At 55.2% G+C, this 16,326-nt stretch overlaps 1 protein-coding gene across 1 annotated transcript; it reads left to right on the top strand.

Moving 5' to 3' along the window:
• The first annotated feature begins 1,683 nt into the window (after positions 1–1,683).
• Positions 1,684–14,326, top strand: MYBPH (myosin binding protein H). Its single transcript, XM_068419376.1, has 11 exons — positions 1,684–2,155; positions 2,397–2,531; positions 4,385–4,552; positions 8,734–8,822; positions 9,774–9,969; positions 10,309–10,448; positions 10,600–10,759; positions 11,602–11,738; positions 12,188–12,374; positions 13,493–13,534; positions 14,121–14,326. Exons 1-10 carry the CDS (start codon positions 1,873–1,875, stop codon positions 13,501–13,503), a joined length of 1,506 nt encoding a protein of 501 aa, XP_068275477.1. The 5' UTR covers positions 1,684–1,872; the 3' UTR covers positions 13,504–13,534; positions 14,121–14,326.
• Positions 14,327–16,326: the final 2,000 nt, after the last annotated feature.

A 16,326-nucleotide genomic window follows, 5' to 3' on the forward strand; every position in this document is an offset into this window, starting at 1 on the left:
GCAGGATCAGAGCCCATGGGGGACCAGGTTTGCACTCGCATTACCTGATCCTCATGTGACTTGCAAGGCTGGTGGCTGTGATGAGCTCTCTTCTCAGCTTACAGGAGGAGCAGGGCTAGCAGAAAGTGCGGGATCTCCTTCATGCTCTTTCTGGAGATCGGCAGTTGCACGTCTCGCTGTCTGTCTGTTTAGGGCAGAGGTCCTCAGGGTGATGCATCCATGCAACCATCAGTACTTGCCTGTTGCTGTCTTGCAGCCAGGAGCTGAGCCTGGTGTCTGGCTGAGGCCAGCACCTCTGTGACACCCTAATGGATCAGAAAGCCAGCATTGCTCCCCTGGCCTCCTCTTCCCAGCCGGTCCATGGCTCATGCTCCAGCTGGAATGCCTCTCTCAGAGCCCTGTGACTCTTTTTTTGGGATGTCACCATCCTTTTAAAGACCAGCCTGGCCAATGAGGTTTTGCTCTTTCTTCTCTCCCTCCCCTTCCTGGGTGACCACAGCTCCCCCCACCTGGAAAACCACCCCCTTGTTAGCAAAGCTCAGATCATCTGGCCCTGTCAGAGTACATAGCTTCATGCTCTGGCTGTCTCCGAGATGCCTCTTGACCCTGATGTCCATGTTTGGAGATGTTTCCGGGGAATCGCGACACCGTGAGCCTTTGGACCAAGACCCAGGGGAGCCGAGCTTGCATGGCTCCTTCATAGCAGCATCCTTGGAGACAGGCAAGTAGGGAAGAGGAGAAAACACTCTGTCAGCCCAAATTTGAGGAAGGTTAAGGAATTAGACTGTAGGTTGCAGAGACATTGTTAGTACTATGTCTCATGCATAGCATGGCAAGTGAGGAAAACAAGGATGGGTGGAGGTGAGTGGGGTCATATCCTATAGGACTAATGGGGCTTTCCTGGGTCAGTGGGGGGCTTTGGGGTGAATCTGACTTTGGGGGCTAACAGAAGGGTGGTGGGTCACAAATCCTGGGGTGACCAGACTTCATGGACAAGGTCCTGGTCATGTGGGGAGGGCAGAGGCTGGAGGACATGGTGCAGGGCTGGCCAGGGATTAATCTTCTCCAGGAATGCGGGTCAGGGGTATGGGCAGCTCAGCTGGTTCAGATGATCCCAAGAGTTGCCTTCCAACCTCAGTTCTGGGACTGAGGTGGAGGCTGGGGGAGGACGTGGGGGAGCAGAGGGATCTGGGGTTACAGTAGGGACTATGGGAGGACATGGGTGGGAGTAGATGAGTTTGAGGGGTCAATGCAGGATTAACAGGGAGGATTGGGGTGGGGGGGTCTGGTGTTAATGCAGGGGCTGGGGGAAGGCACGTGGGGTGCAGGGTCAATGGGGAGGCTAGAGGGAGGCCTTGGGCAGTGGGTGGCTGAGGAGGTGGCAGTGGGGGGGTCAGGAAACCATTAGCTAGAGGGGTGTTGGTGCTGGGGACAGGAGCCATGTCCCCAAAGAAAGGTGACCTGGCCCTGGCCTGTCCAGTCCCGTGCAAGCCTGGGGGGGTAGTGGGGGGGGTGGGCAGGACCTTGTGCTGCAGTCCCATAGGAGGGGGTAGGGGTGTGCTGCTGAATGTGCAGGTCCCGGGTGGCTATTCCTGGCGCCTCCGCCTGCGCAGGCAGATTGGTTTGCAGGGAGGTGACAAGTGCCAGCCGAAGCCTATAAAAATCTCCCAGCCCCTGTTCTGGCTCAGTGACTCGGTTCCCCCCTCCCAGCACAGCCGTCCGGAGCAGAGATCATCCGTCCAGAGTGGAGACGCCTGGTCCATAGCAGGGACCCCAGCTTCGGAGTCAAGATCCCCGATCTGGATGAGAGAACTTTGATCAGGAGCAGAGACCCCAAAACATCCTTTTCCCCAGCCCTCAGGCTTTGCAGCGATGACCGGCAAAGCTGCGCCTCCAGCCAAAGACCCGGCTCCGGCGGCTCCGAAGAAAGAGCCAGGGTCAACCCCAAAGGAAGAACCAGCACCAGCCCCAGCTGCTGAAAAGCCCCTGGCCCCTGAGCATCCCCCTGCCACGGAGCAGCCCACAGCCCCCGCAGACGAGCCTGCTCCCGTCCTCACAGCAGAGGCAACTCCAGCCCCTGAAGAAGGTCCTCCGGCTCCCCCAGCAGAACCCCAAGCTCCAGCCCCTGAACCTAAGCCTGAGAAACCAAAGGCAGGTGAGGACAGAAACGGACACTGAAGTGGGGAGGGGAGATATGCAAGGCTGGGAGGGGGCATGTGGGGGGTGCCAGGGTGAAGGGACGGAGGGATGAAGTCAACAAGGATATTTTTACAGTGGGATAGGGCTGGAGGATTAGGAGGATGGGGGGGCTGAAGACCAACATGGAGGTTGGGTGGTTGCCCTCCAACAGCCCTGGTACTCGAGAGCCTGTCCTCACCACTGTGGGTTTGTTACAGAGCCACCCAGCTCCCCCTTGTCCTTGGCCGTGGAAGAAGTGAGCGAAAAGTCGGTTACACTGACCTGGAAAGCCCCGGAGAAGACAGGCCAGTCGGGCCTGGATGGATACGTGGTGGAGATCTGCAAAGATGGAAGTAGGCTTGGGCTTTCCTGCCTTGTAAGCATGGAGAACTGGTGTGTTGCTGTGCAGGCGTGGGACGGAGCTGGACAGAACCTGGCAGCACATTTCCCTGGGCACCATTTCCCTTTTTTTGCCTGAACGGGTTCATTTTAAATGGTCATTTTTTTTTTCCGTGGAGAAGAGGGGCTTCCCATTGGCTTCAGACAGTAGTGATGTCTTTAGCAGGGGGCTAGATTGGGTTTAATGTCACTGCCATGTCCAGCTAAAGGGTGGAGGAGAGACCAGCATATCCACTGAAGATGGTCTCTGATGAACTCCAGCTCTGCAGAGACCTGGGATTGGGATGGTGGTGCAAGACCTCAGGAGGAAGAAAATGTAATTCTTCCGTGTTTGCCCAAAATGAAGTGCAGAAGGAATGGGGATAAGGTGGAAGGATGAGGGAGGAAAGGCTCCTGGGCAGCACAAGAGGGGCTGGCATGCATCAGCAAGCAAGCCCTGCCCAAGCGAGATGGGGCTTGGGATGGAGGATGGCCGTGGTGGATGGAGGTGGGCTGGTGGGTGGCAACAATTATCTGTGGTCTCCAGTTGCATTGCTGGTTGGTGGAATGGTGTAGGTGGATAAGACTTGTGTTTTGGGCACTCTCTTGAAGACCTGCTTGGCTTTGGGGTGAGCATGAATGACCTGTGTGGCTGGGGGGATCTGCAAGGGGAGGCTGGGGCTGGTGGGCTGGGTGCTGCATGAGGCTGGAGTGGTTTGGGAGACCCAAGTGGCCCGTGGACCTTGGGGAACTTGATCTATGGCCTTTGGTTGTTTAGCTTGTGGCAGGCACGATCAACACATGCTTGGATGTGGGAGGCTTTCGTCATTGGGCTGGGATCTGGGAGGTAACCACGGCTGGATGGGATGTGTGAGGAGGCCCTTGCGTGGGACAAGGAAAGATGCAGCCATTCCTGGAGTGTACTGGCTGACAGCCACCCAAAGGTCACAGTTTTGGATGCTCTCCTAGCTTGCTTTGGCCTTGGCTGGGTGACAGGAGAGCCCTAGTCATTCACTGATAACCACATGGGCTCCATGACTGCTGTGTGTGGGCTGGTGCAAGACCTTGGTTGGCTAAAATATGGTGAGATTTGAGTGAGGTCGAGTTTGAGTAATGCCAGTGGTGAAGGGAAAGAGGAGCTGGTGGGATTTGACTGGTCTGATGGCACTGACAGGAAAACCTCCTTGGTTTGAAGCTGCACATGGTGGCTTAGCAAACCCTGGCACATGTGGGTTGCTCTAGTAGCCCACTTAGGACACCCAGTCCTTTGGTGACTGGGGCAGCCTGTTTTCTAACAGAGAAACCTCTTAAGAGGTTCAGCACATTGCAAGGCTGTGTTAGCTGGCTGATGTGCAAGGGCTTCTACATCTTGGCTGTGGGGTGAGTTTGAGATGTCCATGCCAAGCAGGAAGAGCAGTTGGACAAGTTTAGCTGGTTGATGGCAGGTGATGAGCAGACCTTGCTCGATGTGGAGGATGCGCTGGGGAACATGGTGAGCCCCAAGGAGTTTTATCCTGGGGCAGTAAGAGAAGCAGATTGGCTGGCAGGGTGGTCAAAGGATCTTAACTACTTCGAGAAATGCACCTGGGAGGTCAGCAGGGACCATGCTTGCTGGCCTAATGCCTTTTCTTATTTGCAAATAGCCTCCTGCTCAACAGTTGAGCTTCTGCCAGCATTTCATACTCCATGCTCCTTGGCAGGGTGGGGTGGCCAGCCTCCTCTCTAAGATACCCTTTTCTTTGCAACCCCTGTGGCTTGATCCTGCTGTTTGGGGTGCGTGTCTGTCTGTCCACTGAACACCTGAAGTACTCTGCTGGGTTCATCGTAGGTGCAGACTGGAAATCTGTGAACGAGGAGCCTTTTCTTTCCACCCGGTACACAATCCAGGGCCTCGGCTCCGGTGACAAGATCCACGTAAGGGTAAAGGCTGTCAACGCCAGCGGTGCCAGTGTCCCGGCTACTTTGGAGAAGCCGGTCCTCGTCAGAGAGATTCTCCGTAAGTACTGCTCCTGCCGTGCGTAATTCCCGTGTGCTTTGTCAGCGGTATAAAGAAATCACCGTCCATCCCTGCAGCCTGAGCAGCCTCTGCCCTCTCACACATCACAATCCAGCCTTTGACCGAGATGTTATTCTCAGTAACTGTGTCTAGTTCCCTTGGGGTGGGATAGAGTAGCTTCCTGACCTCAAAACACTGATCTTAGAATCATAGAACCACAGACTGGTTTGGGTTGGAAGGGACCTTAAAGCCCATCCAGTTCCAACCCCCCTGCCACAGGCAGGGACACCTTCCACCAGACCAGGTTGCTCCAAGCCCCATCCAACCTGGCCTTGAACACTGCCAGGGAGGGGGCAGCCACAGCTTCTCTGGGCAACCTGGGCCAGTGTCTCACCACCCTCACAGCAAAGAATTTCTTCCTCAGATCTCATCTCAATCTCCCCTCTTTCAGTTTAAAACCATTCCCCCTCGTCCTGTCACTCCATGCCCTTGTCAAAAATCCCTCTCCAGATTTCCTGTAGCCCCTTCAGGTACTGGAAGGTGCTAGAAGGTCTCCCTGGAGCCTCCTCTTCTCCAGGCTGAACAGCCCTAACTCTATCAGCCTGTCTTCATAGGAGAGGTGCTCCAGCCCTCTGAGCATCTTCGTGGCCTCCTCTGGACTCGCTCCAACAGCTCCGTGTCCTTCTTCTGTTGGGGCCCCAGAGCTGGACGCAGCACTGCAGGGGGGGTCTCCCGAGAGCGGAGCAGAGGGGCAGAATCCCCTCCCTGACCTGCTGGCCACGCTGCTGGGGCTGCAGCCCAGGATACGGTTGGCTTTCTGGGCTACCAGCGCACATTGCTGGCTCATGGTGAGCTTCTCATCAACCACCACCCCCAAGTCCTTCTCCTCAGGGCTGCTCTCAATCCATTCTCCACCCAGCCTGTATTTGTGCTTGAGATTGCCCCGACCCACATGCAGGATCTTACACTTAGCCTTGTTGAACTTCATGCAGTTTGCATGGGCCCAGCTCTCCAGCCTGTCAAGGTCCCTCTGGATGGCGAGGGACCATCTTGTAGATGGTGAAGCTTTTGGGGTAAAGCACTCAAAATGCAGAGCCGCATTGTCCCATTTCATTGCAAGAGGTCAGAAACAGTCTCGCTTGCAGCCCATCTCCTCTCCTTGGCCATGCCTACATCTCTAAGATGCCATCGCGTAACATCGGACATCTTTGTTTATTTAGCCAGGGAAAGTCAAGAGCTGGTAGTCTGGAGCATGGGAACTTTGATCATGCTGAACTCCCTAATGAATGACTTGCTCCCATGCTTAGCAAGACTCGCATTCCTCCCGGGGTGCTGCGAATGTGCTGAGGCTGATGTGTGATTGCAAGGCTGGTTTTCATTTACCAAACAGCAAATATAGACTTGTTTTCCCTTTACAAGGAATTATTAATGTACAACTTTTCCCTGTTACTCAAAGAACACGTTGGATTTTTCACTGCTTAAAAATAGTAATAATAATAATAACAAAAGTTATTCCAGGAACCATCAGCTTTTCACAGGAAAAGGCTTGGAGAAGCCTATCGGCATCTGGAAAGGGTCCTGCACGGTCCGTCCTCTCAGTCTACTCTGAGGAGGTGAACATGGCTTAGTGGTTGTTGTCTACTGCCATGCTCACCTCCAGATCTTCAACAAAGGCAGTTGTAGGGTCCTTCACCTAGGAAGGAATAACCCTGTGCAGCAGTACAGGTTGGAGGTTGACCCGCTGGGAAGCAGCTCTGTGGAGAAGGACCTGGGAGTTCTGGGGGACACCAAGTTCCCCATGAGCCAACAATGTGCCCTTGGGGCCAGGAAGGCCAATGGTGTCCTGGGGTGCGTGAGGAAGAGTGTGGGCAGCAGGTCGAGGGAGGTTCTCCTGCCCCTCTACACTGCTCTGGTGAGGCCACACCTGGAGTAACTGGGTGCAGTTCTGGGTCCCCCAGTTCAAGAAAGACCAGGAACTACTGGAGAGAGTCCAGCGGAGGGTACGGAGATGGTCAGAGGGCTGGAGCATCTCTGCTACGAGGAGAGGCTGAGGGAGCTGGGGCTGTTCAGCTGGAGAAGAGCAGACTGGGGGGGGGATCTTATCAATGCTCACAGATACCTCAGGGGGGTGTCAAGGGGATGGGGCCAGACTCTTCTCAGTGGTGCCCAGCGACAGGACAAGGGGCAACGGGCACAAACTGAAACACGGGAAGGTCCATCTGAATTTGAGGAAAAACTTCATTACTGTGAGGGTGCCAGAGCCCTGGCACGGGCTGCCCAGGGAGGGTGGGGAGTCTCCTTCTCTGGAGATATTCAAACCCGCCTGGACGGGTGCTCTGGGTGACCCTGCTTTGGCAGGGGGTTGGACTAGATGATCTCCAGAGGTCCATTCCAACCCCAACCAGTCTGGGATTCTGTGATCTCAAAGGCATCTCACCATACCTTGTGAGACTGGGGAAACTGAGGCACGGGGGACTGGCATGTGATGCCAAATACACAGCTCGTGTTTCCCACTTCTAGTCCTGTGCTGCGCCCACCAGTTCAAATCCCCTGTCCCTGCTGCCTGAGCTTTGTCCCAGCCACGCGTACTGGCTGAGAGGTATAAAACCCAAAGAGCTGAAGGACCCACGCACAACTTGGTCTTGGTCCTCGCGAGTGGGGTTTTTTTCTTCTCTCTTTTCTTTTTGCTGACTGAAGCTCTTCCTCAGCAAACAGCACTTGCCTAATTTGCATTTCATTTGAGATACAGCCCCATGCACGCTGCCTGGCTTTGCTGAAGAACAAATTAGCCCTCAATGTCCCTTTGCCTCCCTGTGTCCATCCCAGCGGCACTGGTGTGTTTTGAGTGCACGAGTCTGCTCCTCTCTGCCCCACGTGTCACCTTCTTGTCTTCACATTTTTTTGGGACTGCATTTTGTACCTCTCACTGGATCACTTGTAGCATCACAAGGGATTTTAAATAGCAGCAAAACAGACGGCAGAGAGTTTAAAAACAGGTGGGATGAGTGGGTTTGGGAAGCGGAGAGAGACGAGGAGAAACCAGATGAAGATTCGGGGTGGGAGTCGTGTTTTGCAGGGAGCTGGGGCAGGAGAAATGCCTTCCCACCCGTGGCAGCTTGTCACCTGGCCACCGACCTCGGCTCTCCGTGAGCTGGGGAAAACACCCATGAATTAACATTCCTCCATCGAGGTCAGGTTTCTCTGCCCCGCTGAGACTGATGAGTCCAAGTGGCAGAATGGATGCATGGATCCCTGGAGCAAATAGCAGCAAGAGGAGAGGAGAGCCCGTCTCAGCTGTCGGCGGGGCCATCTGGGACCGCCGGACATCTCCCTGCCCTCCCCAGCCCACCACCGGCGTTTCATGCTCACAGCTGTTTAGCCATCGCTCAGTCCCAGTTTAATTCTGGCCATGCCCCCTCCCCAGAGCTAAGCTCCAGCACGTTTAATCCGGGCTGAGACACACAGCTCTTTTATGAGGGGCTCACGTAAACCCGATGCCTCTCCAGAAGGATCACCGGGTGGCACCCAGCCGGTAGGGTTACACGGCTGCTATTTTCACCCCAGGAAGGAGACACACGCTCCATCAGCATTCTCCAGTGGGTTTTTTGCTTATCTTTGTTATGTTCCCTTGGGGATGTTAGCCTTCGGTTTAAGCCTGGGGCTTTCACAGCTCTGCTATGAGTAACCGTGCACCACCTTGTCTCTCGATGGCCTTGAGCACGCAGCAAAGGTGGAGGTCTGGCAAGCCTTGTCCTTGCTGGAAGCTGGGTTGTGTGCCTCTGGAAAGTCTGCTTTCTGAGCTGGGGGAGAAATATTTCCTAACTGGGAGATGCTCTCCTCTGCCTTGCTACAATGTAGGCTGTGCTGTGGCTCTTCTGGTTAAGCCCATGTTGGTCTCCATGACCTGGCTATAATGAAAGGGGTGAATGGTCCATCAAGGTGGTGCCATTGGGTTGGTGACCTGGTATCTCAAGGATGGATATAATTTTAGAGTGCAGGCAATGGGGCAGGCTGGCTTGGCCCTGCAGGGAAGCAAGCACTGTCCAGGAGATGAGAGGGAAGAGGTGGCCATGTTTCTGGGTGGGATTTCTTGATGGCCAAGGAGGGGGACATGTGGGGTGGGTCAGCTGGTTGGGGGCTGTGATTTCCTTGGCCCCACAGCATGACTTTCTGGTTCCCAGAGCTCCCGAAGATCCGTATGCCCCGTCACCTGCGGCAGACTTATGTCAGGCATGTTGGGGATGCCGTGAACATGATGATCCCTTTCCAGGTAGGTGAATGATTTGGGATTTAATCTCCCAGGCTTTTTCACTGCAGGTTAGCTTCTGCAGTGACTTTTCTAGCCACCATGACACGCTTGGTGCCAGCTGTAGGCTGGCTTGTCCTGGTCCCCATGTCTCATGGAAGATGGGGTGGGAACCTCTCTCCCATTCCTGCCTAGCTCCTGTTTTTCTCCTGCTATGTCTTTATTGATGGTGTTGGCAATGGGACAACCTCAAACACACTAGGGCATGGGAAAAGGGAAGTCCTTTCCCCTTTCCCCTTTCCTCTCCCCTTCCCCTTCCCACCAGGGTTCCTTTGGGGAGAGCAGCTGCCTTTGGAGCAGGGCAGCCCCAGGGTGGGGAGCAATACTGACACTGGTGGGCAAAGCTGAAGGTTCTCTTCTCAACTGGTCTATCGTATACTGTCTGGGGCATCACCAAAGCATCTCCACCATGGCATCTGGGATGGAGAAAACCAGCCCTGAAACATGCTGGCCAAGCAGGGGGAAGTGAGAGGCAGAAAGCTGCCCCTGAGATGGGGGACATGTCCTTGCCATATCCCAATAGCCAGCTGGGGCCATTCTCCAGGCATGAATTGGCCCTGGATGCTGAATTCAAGCCCCGGCTACTAGGCTTGTACCTGAGCTCAGTGTCTGGGCAACAGGAGCAAAGGTCTACCTGCAATGCCCTGGGGAAGTAAAGCTGGATTTGCTCCATGAGGACTTTGGGGGACCAGGATGTACCAGCATCATCCCTGGAACCTGATGATTTCCCATCAGTGGGGCTGGGAGGGATAAGCTGTATTTTCTTCCCTGGGGACTGCTGAATGGGAGAGGCTGTATCCAGGCCCCTGCTGCCGGGACAAAGCAGGGTGGCTCTGCCCACCCGTCGTTCCCAGCAGGACCCGTTGGGACCATGTGCTTGAGTGGCTCCTAACCTGCCTGTGCGGGTTACTACAGGGAAAGCCGCAGCCCGAGGTGATCTGGACCAAGGGTGACCAGCCCCTGGACACCAGCCACATCAACATCCGCAACACAGAGAAGGACACCATCTTCTACATCCGCAAGGCTCAGCGCAGTGACTCGGGCAAGTATGAGCTCACTGTGCGGATAAATGGAGCGGAGGACAAGGCTACCCTGGACATCCAAGTCATTGGTAAGGCTGGGGATGGGACCCTGCAGGGTCACGCTGGGGCTCATCTCTGCCCCTTGGTTGGAGGTAGCTCTTGTTCTGGGTGGGATGGGACAGGGTCTGCAACATGACAAGGGACTCCGGAGTCCCTCTTCCAGTGGGATCTTCTCCAGGATCATGGAGGTGAATTCCTCTGGTTGGTGGTGCAAGGTTTCTGCCAGCCCATGCCCATTGCAACTTCTCATCCCTCATGTGCTGCAACCGGGTGAGAAGAGATTAGAAATGAGGTACAGGGAATAGTCAAGGCACAGAATCTGGGGGGAGCAAACTGGGATACCACCCTGTGAGGGTTTGTATTTGCAGAGCCGCCAGGCCCCCCCCAGAACCTGAAGCTGGTGGACATGTGGGGCTTTAATGTGGCCCTGGAGTGGACTCCCCCGGTGGACAACGGGAACTCTGAAATCAAGGGCTACGTGGTGCAGAAGTCAGACAAGAAGAGTGGCGTGAGTCTGGGCACTCCTGGGCCCCCCGCACCCTGGTGCTGGGGATGCCCTGATGGGTGAGGGGAAGTTGCGCACCCTGGTCTCACTCTACTCCTTCTCCATTCTTTGGACAGTGTGCCTTTCCTCACCACTCTTTTTTTTTCCCTCCCAGAAATGGTTCACGGCGCTGGAGCACTGCACCCGCACCAGCTGCACCATCTCTGACCTCATCATTGGCAATACCTACTCCTTCCGGGTGTTCACAGAAAACGCCTGCGGGCTGAGCGAGAAAGCAGCCGTCACCTCCGCGGTGGCCCACATCGAGAAGACAAGTGAGGACAAGGCCCTGGCTAAGGGGTTGGAGGTGCTGGTGGACAAAAGGGGTCCTGTCCCTGTTGGGGCTAATGGAGCTTCCTCAGTGTTGTGGTCCTGCTGCTGGGCTGGTCCCCAGGACAAGTCCTGCAGGGGTGAGGCTGTGTGTCCCCAAGGCAGAGGTCCAGAAGTCCCCTGCCCTCCTTCTACACCTCCTTTCTCCTTTGGGGAAGGCTTGTGCCATGATCAGCCCTCCGGGAGGGATCAAGGCATGGACATCCCTGGGGTGAGATCGAAGCAGGAGCCAGGAGGGGTGAGGAAGCCCTGGCTTTGGCCCTGCAGCTCAGGGCCAGCAGAAGAAGAGACCCCTGCAGTGGTCCATCTCAGGACCAAATCTCCAAACCAACATCCCTCAGCCCCACTCTCCCTCCATCTATTTCCATCCTGGTCCCTGATGGCACACTGTGAGTTGAGGTCTCTGCCACCCGCAGAGCTTACCTCCAGCTCCTATTTCTGTGCATGGAATTTTGGGGATGGAGTAGGAGATCCAGAGAGGTGCCTGGCCTGGATCTGACGTGCTGCACATAGCATGCATCGTGATGTTGGTTTGCAGACTGGCATCTCCCCTGTCCCCTGCAAGGACTGGGTACTAACATAGCGTGGTTGGATGAGAAGGGATTTACAGACAGGGCTGGTCTAAGCTGAAGGCCAAGAGTCCTTGGGTCAGGCTACATGCTGTCTGGCTTGTTATGTGAGGGAGCAGATGTATTTTGGGGTATCTTGGGCTGAATCCCTGTGACCATGTGCTGGTCAGCCCAGGAGCCCAAGCTCTGCCTTGACCTAGAATTATTTATTTTCTTAGAAACTGCTTACCAGCCAGAGAAGATCCCTCAACGGGACATGATGGAGCCTCCAAAGTTCACCCAGCCCTTGACAGACCGAACTACCACCCGGGGCTACAGCACACATCTCTTCTGCTCTGTCCGGGGTTTCCCCCAGGTCAGTGGTTCCTCCATGGACAGCATCACCTCCACATGTGGGCAGCCACCAGTGGGGTTTTTGCAAGGTGACTGGAAGTGTTAGGAGATAACTGGTCATGTTGGGTTAGGGTCGGATGAGGTTAGGGGGCTGCAGCTGCCTCTGAGTCAAACCGGGGCAAGTTTGGGGTGTTTCTGCACGGAGGTGGGAAGACTGGTCTTAATTCAAGCCATGTCCTGTTTCCTTCTGCACTGGAGGAGGAAGGGTGGAGCAGTGGTTAAGACTCAAGAATGGGAGATTTAGCTCTTTGAACTACTTCTGACTGTCAATCCAATCCCATCCCACCATGGCCACCAGCTTCAGGCAGGACCAAGGCAAATGCAGAGGGAGGTGGCTGCATTTTGGAGCCAGTTAGATTTCTCATTTCTCTCCTTGCTTTAAACAAATAAATAAATCCTGCTGCCTTCCAGCCCAAAATCATCTGGATGAAAAATCAGATGGAGATACGGGAAGACCCCAAATACATAGCGATGATTGAGCAGGGCATCTGCTCCCTGCAAATCCGCAAGCCCAGCCCTTTTGATGGAGGTATCTATACCTGCAAAGCTGTGAACCCCTTGGGGGAAGCCTCAGTAGACTGCAAACTTGATGTGAAAGGTAAGATTGGCCGAGGAGATAGAGCAGCAGGTCTCCTTGCTGCCTTTTCCTGTTCTCACTCTCACAGTGGTGTGGTTTGTCCCTGTTTTGCGTTGATCCTGATGATGGGCGAGCCTAAGGACACTGGGCAGCCCTGTGGAGATGGAGCTTCAGGCTTCTTCGGTTTGTGGTCTTGAAGCATCTTGAAATTGCCTTCCCACATTCATGGCCAAAAAATGGGGAGGAAACCAGAAACTGCAGAGCCAAAGGACCAGAAGTGCTGGTGGAGGCTGGGACGGTTGCTTGTTCCTCACTGTGTCTGCCAGCACTTGTGTCCCAAGCCATCCACAAGCCATGTGTGTGGGGGCTGTGCTGAACCCCCTTCACTTGCACCTGGGTTCTTCTGATTTATGTCTCGGGATCCTGCTCAGACTTCCCAGCTCACATTTCCCTGCCTCAGCAGAGCACCCAGCCCAGCCCTTGCACGGAGGTGCCCCGCTCTGCTCCCCACAGACTCCTCCTCTGCGTGCTGCAGACCCACCTTGGCATGCAGGAGGATGCATTGCCCACACGCTATACGCATGTTCCTCAAGTGGTTGTGTGTCCTTAGACACATCTCATTTTTATTATTTCTCCTCCCATGGCTTTCCAGCACACATTTGCCCCGAGACATGCTCTGTCCTACTTCCCACGCAGGCAGGGCTCCAATCCAGGAGGCACCCAGTGCCCTCAGTCTCTGCTGAAGCTACAGGGCTGCTGATGTGGCACGAGGTCGGTGCTTGGCTCTGTGGCAGCTGATGCCACGGCTTCCAGCCAGTGCAGCAAGTGCTGACCCAGCCACCCCTGGCCACGCTGCAGCCATGCAGGCAGCACGGTGAAGTCGGCCAGGAGGATGAGCTTGTCGTTGTGCTGGGGACACAAAGCACCTGGGAGTCACCCAGGCTGGGATCTTGGGGGCAAGCTGGCCATAAGCAGGCAGTGATGGTGGTGTGTGTGATTGCTCGAAGCATGCGTGCGTAGGTGCATGTTGGTGTGTGCACATGAGCAGGTTGGTTATGCCCTGGCTCACTTCTGGAAGTCAAAAGGGGAATAAGATGAGGGGACTTCAGGGGGTTTATATCTCCTGTGCTCTCCTGCAGTGCCCCAGTGAGGACAGATCGGAGGGCAAGATGAAGAGCAAGGTAGGTCTGGGTTGGGGCTGCGGGACAGAGGGAGGGTGAATAACTTCATCGGGGATGGAGTGGGTTGAGTGTCCTGGATTAGCCTTTGTCACCTGCTGATGGAGCCCCAGCTTGGGTCTTCCTCATCCCATGGCTGGAGATGTACTGGTGGTGTGGGATGCTGCAGAGCCTGAGAGAAACCTACCCCTTTGCAAGGTGGAGGGAGGGCTGTAAATATGGTCGGGAGGACAAAGATGCATGTGGAGACTGGTGTGCTTGGCAGATGCATGGGCAGAGCACAGTGGGCAGAGCCCCAATTTGGAGTCAGGTCTCACAGACCTGGGGCACCAGGGGTTGGATGCACATGGGGGGCAGGTACTGGGGCTGGGGGCAGGTCGAAAGGGGTGTGAAATGGGGCTGCGGGGTGGGAAAGCAGAGTTAAAGGGTTGCACCTGAATGTTGTGGGGCAGAAGAGGATGGAAGAGTTGGGCTGGGTTTGTCTTGCATTGGAGCCGTGGCTGTGACGTGGTTTCCCATCTCATCCTTGACCAGTGGTCTCTCGGCAGTGGTGCCCTCACAGGACTCACATCTCATTCCTTTACCCCAGGTGAAAGCTGCAGCTGCTGTGTGGTAGGATGGCACATGGTGATGCTCCTGGCCATGGCCTCTGCTGGCCTGCCCACTCCCTGGCAGTGCTCTGGGGGGGGCCTGCAACTCAACTTGCCATGGCATGGTCCTCTCTGAATGTGTTCTTAGCTGTGACAATAAAACAAGCCCTTCTGAGGGGCTTTGGTCCTAATCAAAAAACCCAAACCACTCTGTCCTGCTTGTTGTGGGGTTGGCTTCGGTGGGGGGAGGTAGAGGGGTGAGAGCTGCTGTATGCTACAGGTTCATATAGCATCCCACTGAACCATGGGTGGAGGAGATGATGGCTTTTGAGCTTGAAAAGAAAGGACCAGCTTTATAAAACACATATGAAGATGACTAAACCAGAAGCAACCCAACGAGGAGGAGGAGGAGGAGGATGGGAAAAAGTTTTCTTCTGGAGCTGGAGAATGATTCTGGCTGGGGGGAAAAAAATAGCAACATCAAAACTGTGACACGTTCATGCTTCTTCGTCAAAGCACAATTTCTTTATCCATGGCAGTGATGCAATGATCCAGCCACGCGCTGCCACCAGCATCCCCTCCCCACGGCATGAGACAGCGGGGGCAGGACATGCCGATGCGTTATCGGGAGGAGGAGGAATCGGCCCCGTTAGCTACTGATAACTCATGTGTAGAAAGATGACTTGTTACTTAGAGCTCGGAGACAGCTCGGGTCAGATGCTGTTTATTAACAGAGAGCCCAGACAGATCCATCAAGTTGACTAAGCGCATCGTTAAGCAGGGGTCAGCAGCGCGGTGTGCCTCCTCCGCCAGCACAACCTCCCTCTTGGGATGATGGCTCTGGCACATGGGTGAGGGCAGGAGCTCTCGCAGCCACGTGCCAGCTCGGTCATGGGGCCAGAGCAGGATCCTGGCTTGAGAAAGGCATATCCCCATAGGCCCTGGCACTGCAGACCTGGGTGCAAATCCAGCCTGGGCAGCCACAGATCTGAGCCCAGCCTGCCCTTGGTGCCACTGGAGAGCAAAGCCAGGCAGTGCCTATGGCTACAATAGCTGACCCTTTTCTGCAGCCCCTCTGCTTCATCCCCATCTGTCCCCAGTCACCTGCTCTCCATGCCCAAGCTGAAGTCCATGGGGATACTGCTCTTCCCCAGGCGCTCAGCACCAGCACAGCGCTGTCCACACCAGACGTCGTTTCCACCATCAGAGGGCATTGTCGGATTAATTTTTATCCCAGCTGATGGTCAGGCTGGTTTGTTGAGGTGGTTGGGGTTAGCAATGATGCCACCACGGTGGAGGTTGCAGTCCAGTTGGCAGGTGGAGACCAGGACTTCCGCTGGCATGCTCACACCTGGCCTTGGACACTGATGGGGATGTCTTGGTCCTCTTGATGTCCCCGGCATGTGGCTTTGGCCAGTGGGAGCTGTGGGTGACAGGGTCTGGGAGTGGGCTGTGTTAGCCGGGGGTTTGCTAATACAGGGGAGAAGCAGCATCTCCAAGACTGTGTCATGCTGCACACTGTGCCCTTTCCAGACTCTTAATGCAGTCCTACAGGGAAAACACTGTGTTTGTAACCCCACCAGGGACCAGCGTGGGTGACAGCACCTACTTTTAGTGAGCTCTCCCCAGCAAAGGTCCGGAGAGCACGGAGTGGAAAAATCCACTAGATGTTTTTTCTGGAAGCGATCATTCACATGCCCCTTAATTTATGAGCATCCCAGTTGTCAGGTTTCTGGGCATCTTAGCTAGGATCAGGCAAAGGCATCAGTTCCAGGAAGGCAGCGTCTCGCAGAAATAAGATGCAAGTGGGAATCAGACCTGTGCTCGGTAAACAGCAGCCCTAATCTGAGGCCGAGCTACTACTGTGCAAAGGGACGGTCACGGGGTAGGGGGGTCCTCTCTGTGCTAGCCTGGGGTTGCAGCATCCTCGGGCACTACTGATAAAGGATTTGGGGGTTTTCACCTCGAGGAGGCTGGGAGGGTGTTCAGGGCCCCTCTATCATGAGGAGGCCCAACGGAAGGATTTGCTCCTGTCTTTGCCTTTGCTCTTCTGCTCTGCTCTTGTTTTTCCCAGTGTGATCTGAGCCTCTCATCCTTCCTCCCACCCTCCTCTTCCTCTCAAGAGAAATGGAGGACCTCCCTCCAGGTTAAACAGAGCTGGCTGCAGTGGCGGGCGGAGGGGACACTCAGCAGCCCCATTGCCCA

The sequence above is a fragment of the Nyctibius grandis genome, chromosome 27, assembly GCF_013368605.1.
Source record: "Nyctibius grandis isolate bNycGra1 chromosome 27, bNycGra1.pri, whole genome shotgun sequence".
NCBI classification, from domain to species: domain Eukaryota; kingdom Metazoa; phylum Chordata; class Aves; order Nyctibiiformes; family Nyctibiidae; genus Nyctibius; species Nyctibius grandis.